Consider the following 8,555-nt stretch of genomic DNA (forward strand, 5'->3'; position numbering starts at 1 on the left):
GTCCACACCGATAGACAGTATTTAGAAAGAGAGAGAGAAGAGGGGAGGAGTTGATCTTGCGAGAACTGCCGGTCGGGTGAGAATAGCCACTTTCCACACATAAACTTAAAACCACTAAAACTGTCGCAAATCAATTATTTTCAAGACAATTTCAAATCTTACTGTAAAATATCAAATTATGGGTAAAAATAGGGGGGCATGCCCCCCTGTAACCCCCCAGATTTTCTTTTACCCCAGTGTGGGGCAGGCCCCCCTGGTACCCCCCAATTAAAAATTGGTCCAAAGCACGTCTATCTCGGTTAAAAACAACGAAGTGATTATTCGGACTCGAGTCCGAAATGAAAAAATGTTATTCGAACTCTGATTCTTGTCCAGCATGACATCACTTCCAACTTCATGTGACTCGTGACTCTGGCTTCCTGTCCTGCCTCACTCGTGACTCGCCTCAGGCTGGGTAGAGACCGGGATCACTTCGGGCAAAAAGACGTTTTGTGCAGGAGCCGAGTTTTAATCTTATGATGAATTTGAGGCCGGCCTGAAAAGTTATAACGCTTCTAATAATAAATGTTTATTTGTCAAGAGGTCATCAGAAGCAATTAAAGATGGCTCGTTAGAGTGTGTCGGGGTCGGATGGGCGGCCTGCACACGTGTGGCTGTGTGCGTGTCGGGGAGGGGGTGGGGGGGGGGGGGCACTATCGGTCCGGGCGTTGAACGTCGCACGCGTCAGTCTTTTTCCCCCCGGCAACTGATCATTATTACAATAATAAGCTAGTCTTGACGTAGATCTACGTAATGAATTGTGCGCTGGTCTATGGAATCAAAAGTTGCCGTATGCTCAGCTCTACACAGCAACACAACTTTTTCTGGATAAACAGCTCATGATATGCAGGTGCCAGGTGGTCTGCTAATCTTCAATTTCACCTTTTTCTACAACAAAGAAAGTGGGAAACGTGGGGGGAGGCGTATCAATGAGGCGGCGGGCATCGGATCGGCAGAAAAGGTGTGTGGGGGGGGGGGGACTAAAAAATGGCGGAAAATTGGAAGCACTGAACGTTAGAACTATAGAACGAAGACACAAGTTCCTTTTTTCCGGACCTGAGTCCGAATAACATTTTTTCATATTCGCACTCGAGTCCGAATAAGAATTTTTTTATTCGGACTCGAGTCCGAATATGAAAAAATGTTTTTCGGACTCGAGTCCGAATAACGACGGCCTAAAAACAATCAAATATTTCAAAAACTATTAATTTGCGTCGGAAATGAAGTTGATATTCGTGTTCTGCGCATCAATATTTAGTAGAAAATAGACAACTGGTAGCTGAGTGTGAAACGGGAGGGAAAGTAAAAAAATACCGAAGCTTTTACTGGAGAAATTGTCGTTAGAAAATATATATCCCTTAATTATTTGGTTATTAGATGATAGAATCTAGATCTAGATAGATCTATATAATTAGACTATAATTTATAATATATTAGAATCAAGATTTTAAATCAGATTTCAGTGGTCTGTAACTGTACTAGATATCTAGTAGTAGATCTAGTACTGTCAGTCTCACTGTAGTTGTACTGTGAGAAAGACAGACGGCCAGCGGGAAGTCGCAGCTAAGACTAGACTCTAGTCTAGATCTAAATCTACTAAGAGAAGACAGTTGTCTCCAAATACACTGTTATTTTTCTCACCTGGGGTGAGAATAAAATGGATACTATTCTCACCCCGGGTGAGAATAACGACAGCCTACTTACTAGATCTAGAATCTAGAATCTAATTCTTACTGACCGTTTTTTTCGCTTCGGGCATCATAGGACCCAGCCCCCCTGTCACTGAGCGCTCCAGGAGACAAAACTCACCTCCCTCTTTCACTCCACTGAGACTTAAATCGACAATGGGCGGGCCAGCTCTCGAGGGCGGCGATTTGATTTGGGGGAAACCCTTCTCGTTTGAGCAAATACATGTCATTCGGTCGGTTGAAAGTGACGGTCGGCAATCGTTGACAACTGTCAGTGGCAGTCAGCAACAGTCTGCATTAAGTATTGTATGTCAACTGACTGTATGTGTCACCAAAAGACTTTATTGACATGCAAACTTAATGCAGACTGTTGCCAACTGTCGCCGACCATCGCCAACAGTTGGGATCGTCACTTTCAACTGTCCGAATACATTTGTATAGCGTCACATTTTGTTGCTATTTTAATTGGTTCTATAATGGAAAATTTTACTCTTGAATGGTTTGTATTCAATCAAAATTAAGAAAAAATATAAGCGTAGGGTCAAGGCACTGCGTGCCTTCATGTTAGGGATAGTGTATGTTTATTGTGCTGTAAACAAATCCAATTCTAACATTATTTCATTAAACAGCTTTCAGTTTTAAAGCTATTGTTTTTAAAAACATACTACTCTGGCTAGTGAGTTCCTTTAACTGAATTTAGAATATACACTTGTCTAGGGTTTCGGTGAAGATATGCGTGCATACTCTCAAGATTTTAAAAAATGAAACAATAACATTCCCTGCGGAGCCTAAAAAAATCGTCTTGAGCTCGGGGGCAGGTCACGAACAGTCACTCTTATATTTCACAAATTATTTTCTATCATCTTATTAGCCTACATGTAGGCCTACCCGTTCTCAACACCCAGGTAAGAATGAAAATCCATTGCATTCTCAGACCAGGTGAGAATATCAAAATATAATATTATTCTCTCCCCGGGTGAGAATAAAATGGATATTATTCTCACCTCGGTTAGGCTGTGGACCGACGCAAGCGGTTCTATAAGAAGGCCGCAAACGCACATAAACTCAAGCAGACTGACGCTCACACACGGTCATCATACGGATGATGCTTGGCGCGCGTGTGCTGAGCTAGGATTGTGGGACTGATACAGGCACCAACCAGAACCCGGACAGCGGGGGTCTAAATACAGAAGCCGGAAAGAAGGGGGGGGGGTCTGAATAATAATCTGATTAGTCACACCCCGGGGGTCTGAATAATGACACTGTTCTTAAAAACCCCTCTAAATATTTTAAAATGCATTGCATAGAACATCTCATTTGTTGTGTGACTGCATTTGACTTCTTCGCAAGGTTTCTCTATCCAGGGACACTTGAGTAGACATAAACATGAACATCTAGCTCTCACTGGCAAATTTTAAGGCAAAAGAGGCAAGGGTAGATCCTGAGCAACATACTTAAAAAGCCTAAGCAAATAGGTGACATGGAAAGATCAAAATAATGTAGCTTTTTTTAGAGCATCTGAGCAAAGGAATGAATGAAGAACCGTGATTGCTTCTATATGTCTGTCCCAGATCTGGCACTTGATGATGATGAATTTACTACATTTTTGTCTTTGACTGTATCCGTGTGTAGCGTCAACCTCTATAAAACCTGAAAATGAAGGCAGACCTGTCCAGCCTCCTGGCCGTCGGGCGATGGAAGGACCTCAGGGAATGCGGAGAAGAGCACCGAGAGGGAATCGAATGAGACTAAACCAAGATGATTCAGGTACTGTTAAAAACTAAGAAAATGCTAAATGACTTTTGTCTGTTCTTTTTTGCTGACTTATGTCAGTCATGATACAGGTTAATGTCTGACCTGCTCTGCTTCAACTCAAACTGACTGACTAGGTTGTTTTTGCAGTATACCTTAAAGTTCGGGCTATTGAAACCACCTTGTAAGCCGCACCCACTAAATTTTATTTAAATTGGAACTTTTTTCACAAACAAGCCACTCTGGTTTATAAGCGCAGCAGATTCGGGAGTCTCGAAAAGTACTCTAACCGTCTGTTGGACTATGTTTTTTTGTGGTGTTGAGGAAAATATGTCAGTTTTTTAATGTTTTAGGTGTATGCTATGAATTGTGGAATGAGTGACATTCCTGCAACCAGGAAAATCCGCAATAAGCCTCTTTGTTGTTTAAGCCGCAACGTTTAAAGCTATGGAAAAAAGTCGCAACTTATAGCTCAAATTTTACTGTAATTTATTTTAACCAGTGAAAACTTGGATGTTCTAAACCTTGCACTGAAATTATGAGTTTTAATTTCTCAAAAAGTTCCTTGCTAAAGTTGAAGCAAAAATTGTTAAATCTCTAAAAGCTTATTTTAACTTTGTTATGGTTTGTTCCCTGCTCTCATACGGCTAAGATGCAGTTCAGTTAATTCACTTAGTGTCTGATTCCATTGTAGTGGGATGTCATGCAGAGACCACCTATAAGGCTCCTCTAGCCCTTGCATTGTTTTGTTTTTCACCACAGAAGTGTAAGATAGAAGTTACTCTTGTGTATTCTTTTCTCTTTATCAAAAAAACATCTCTCATGGACACATAATTACTGTATCCCCATAACACGGTCAAACTTCACTTCCAGCAAATTTCTGTTTAATGTATACTAGCCAGCCTGTCTGAACAACCACTTAACAGCAACCCAGATCATGTAGGTTGAGCTGTGTCAGTCTCTGTTGGATGGAGGTTTAACATTATATCCTCATCGATCGATTCAGTATCTGAGTATTGTGAACCATTAAAGAGTCCACCAACATTAGATCTAGTCTCAAACAGCACAGTAAGACCCTCATCAATGTTAATTTCATCCCCATGATCATGGTTTCTATTGATATTGTCGATGAAGTTGCACAGAAATGCGAAGGTCCCTGACTGCAGCTGTCAGCTGATTTTCAGCAGCCCAGTTCAATCAACTTCTTCGTTTGTTTACAGAAGTGAAAATTATACGAGTAAATTTCTCTAATAGGATGTAGACAAAATAATTTCAACCAATCAGAATAAAGAAAGAACCATTGGAAAATTCCACACAATATAGTCGTACACAAATGCCTTAATAGCTACCCTCACAGCGGCTGGTTTTGGCTGTTATAAATGGTATTGAATGGGTTAAATAAATGTTCTTTCTATCTGCCTATAATGCTACTTTTTCTTTCTTTTGTAAGAACTCCCCTTTGGGTTACATTTCAGATGAAGAAGATGCAGATGATATATTTGACAATATTCCTCAACAACAAGAGGGAAAGATTGGTGCAAAGAAGCTCAGAAAACTGCAAGACAAAGCGGAACGAAAGGCAATGAGAGAGGTAACAACATCTCAGTAATTGTAGAGACTAATCTGTTTTATTTCACATTTTAAAAAAATATCAAATTTGTAATGGGCTCTGGCTATTAAACATATTATGTACTAGAGTAAGAATAAATAAATTAAAATATTTGCTTTTATCATTTTTAAGCTCACATGGTTGTTGGGGGTGGGGGGGGGGGGGGGGGGATAGGGATAAGGGGTGGACAGGGCTAAGGGGTAGTGCTCTTGTATTCTTAGACTATGTTTCTAACATTTTCCTCTCCATTCATTTCAGCAAGAGGAAAGAGACAGAGAGGAAAGAAAGAAAAGAGAGAAGGAATTGGAAGAACAGAAGAAAGCACAAGAGGAGGTTGAAAAACAAGAGGAGGCGATTAGGGTTTGTATTGTGTTTTATTGCTTGTTAAGGTGTATCCAGCTGTTGTTATTTGTGTGTGTGAACATTTGCAATATTATTTTGTGGGGAAAGCTTTGTGTGTGCCTTCTCTGGTGTGTTTTGTTTTAGTACATTTTTTAGTTTATTGCAGTAGCATTTGAAACATTCAAGTCTTATAATTTTTTTACATCATTTTAATTTAGTTACAGTGAATGCAGAGAGGGTCTGCATGTTGCAACATTTTATAGTCTATAGGTGTGCTCCTTTCATTTTCAAGTTTTCAAGCAGAGTCGAATGTTTTATGATAGTAATGTTGAATTCCATAAAAATAACATTTGGACTTGAACTTGAATACATTTTAAACTATCATTAAGTGCTATAGCTCTATAAAAGGAAATTTCACGTGACCATATGAATGAAAAGACTGCTTTGTCTGTAAGTTTTGTCATCATCTTCCTTTTCAGTGTGAGTTTAAGTTGAAGAGTGCCTTTAGCTTTCCCCTTTTTGTTTTCTCATGAAATTCAATTTTTTTAAAAACTATTTTATTTCAAGTTGCTCAGTAATAAAGAGAATAATAATGTTCAGGAATAAAAGATCGTAACTTTTATTTTTAAAATTTGTTAAGGCTATGTAAAAAGTTATTCCCGCTTCTGATCTGGACATCGGGGATTGTCTTGTTAGTGAGACAACTTCCTGGGCCTTCTGCATATTGTGGTAGGGTATGGCTATTGTGGTAAGGCTTTGTATTGACCATAATACTCTTCTTCTATTTGATTGATATTATGGAAAAAATGTTGCTTCTGAGTATAAAAAGGGTTTTTTCTTTTGTCTCCCACTCTATTTCTTTAACAGCCATAACCATTTTTTAAAAATGTATTGATCACTTACTATGTCTTTGTCTTTCATTGATATTTCAGTCTGATGGATTTTATTATGAAAGACAGAATCTATTAATATTTATCTTTTGTATTTTGTACAATGACTTGGTCAGTATTTTTCTCTTTTCCCTTTCAGGAAGAAGAGGAGAGGAAAAAGAAAGAGGAACAAGAACGTATTGAACATGAAGAGTACTTGAAGATGAAGGAAATGTTTTCTGTTGATGAAGAAGGCGAAGGAGAACTAGATGCAGACTTAAATGTAAGAGTGTAATTTTGTTCTTTTGTGTTTCTTTTTGTATTTTTTAAAAATTGTCATAATATAAGAATGAATTATAGTTGTTTCTTCTAATGATATTTCCTACATTGTAGTGCAAGGCTATCCATCTGTGGAGTCAGTGGCCTAGTGGTTAGGCTACTGGACTCGTAATCGTGAGGTTGCGGGTTCGGGGGTTCGAGCCGTGGGCCAGATGTTGTGTCCTTGGGAAAGGCACTTTACACTAATTTTCCTCACTTCATCCAGGTGGGAATGGGTACCCGGCCATAGACAGCGAAAGATCTTGTCAGTATATTAGTGTTTTAGCTAAATGGCTGCTTGCACTGTATGCTTCCCAGAAAGTTGAGGTTGTTTCAGAATGCTCTCAGGTCTGCTGGGGTAATGGTATAGATTGTGAAGTGCATAGAACTTACTGTTGAGCAGGGATTTGCGCTATACAAATGCTATCTATTATTTATCTATTATTATTACAATGTGACTTTTTCAGTTGAAGAATAATACAAGCCTTCTCATTTTACATTGCATTCTACATTGACACTGCATTCTGCCTCATTTGAAGGAAATATTAGACATTCTGACTCCTTACATGCATGAGTGTAACTTATATAAACAGCACTTGTACAAGGGTCACATATATGTTGTTGATACTGCTTATATCATCAGAAATTCCAAAATACAACATTGAAAACTGGTGCCTTAAAAAATATTGTTGATGGTGTGCTTCGATTTTTATTTTCAGAGTGAATCTCTACTGGAGCAGTTCATAAATTACATAAAGGTGAGAAGATATGCAGTTGTGTCATCAGCGCACATTTTTGTGTCAACATGTTTTAATATCAGTACAGCTTTAGAATATGTAATGAGTACTTGATCTGTGTCTTAATCTAAATCCAAAAATAATAAAATATGCTCACAGGGAGAGAAAATAAGCAAGAAATCCAAATCTTCAAGACAGAGATTTCAAGCTTTTCGGCTTCATCATGTCTTCTTCATGCATCTGTGTGAAGGACATCAGCACGTGAATTGGAGTGGCAAAGTAATTTAATTGTGCTCAATACAGAGTCATACTAGCAACACTAATGCGATTCTTAAGAGGCTTATCTAACAGGCTATGAAGCTTTGACACAGGATAAATCGAATAGAGAATTAATGCCTATTGAGATGCCATCTTAGTTGGGTCTTTGACTGATAGAAGGACTGATCACAGTGAGTTGGAACAAGTGTCCTCCCTCGTTGAAGAGCTTTGACATGCAAGGAATGAAAAAACTAATATGTTGGTCATATCATTTAATGTGGAAGAGAAGAACAATTCTGTTGAAAATACTTTAAACCGAAAACAGGAAAGGGAAAGAAAGCAAAATTAAGGACCACCTGTTGCATTATATTTCAAAATTATATTGACTAAATGTCTTTGAGGAACAAGGATAAAGAGTAAAGGTACTAGTGTTTATGAGGACAGCTTATAATAGGTACCACAAGCGAAAAAATTTTTGAACAATATTGACGTTTAAACCTCAGGGGTTCAAATCTACTCTATGAAACAAGAACATAAAAAAAAGAATTATCAAAATCCATCAATAATCAATCGAGATATGGTATTTCAAAGTTTTATTTTTGAACGAAACCTTTTCAACTGCGACTTTCACTCATGTTTGAGGTGTTTTAAAATACAAAGTGCATGATCAAATCAATGAAAACTTTGTTTTTCCCAGAGCTGTCAACACAAATATTGATATCTCTAAATCAAAGCATGTTAGAATGACTGGTTTCCAAGATATAGGCCTTCAAAAATTGAAAATAAATGCCAAAATTTGTCATTAAGAGCTCAGAACCCTATTTTAACCTCTTCCAAATTAGTCAAAACTGCCTCCTCATTAGTGAAAATCACACAATCATTACAAATACATGCATAGACTTAGCTGAATTTTTTTCAGACCTCTCTGACCATAAGTAACTTT

The 8,555-nt window shown here is 38.2% G+C and overlaps 1 protein-coding gene across 1 annotated transcript in view; it reads left to right on the forward strand.

The window, feature by feature from the left end:
* Window positions 1-3,359: 3,359 nt before the first annotated feature.
* The window catches only part of LOC101846864 (DDRGK domain-containing protein 1), a gene marked incomplete at its 5' end in the record, with an annotated part of 8,813 nt that continues 3,617 nt past the window's right edge, over window positions 3,360-8,555 (forward strand). The window contains 5 exon segments of the mRNA XM_005092172.3: window positions 3,360-3,494; window positions 4,955-5,070; window positions 5,347-5,448; window positions 6,460-6,582; window positions 7,337-7,375. Of these exon segments, the coding sequence (XP_005092229.2) occupies window positions 3,360-3,494; window positions 4,955-5,070; window positions 5,347-5,448; window positions 6,460-6,582; window positions 7,337-7,375 (515 nt within the window).

This window comes from Aplysia californica, unplaced genomic scaffold (assembly GCF_000002075.1).
Source record: "Aplysia californica isolate F4 #8 unplaced genomic scaffold, AplCal3.0 scaffold00041, whole genome shotgun sequence".
NCBI lineage: Eukaryota > Metazoa > Mollusca > Gastropoda > Aplysiida > Aplysiidae > Aplysia > Aplysia californica.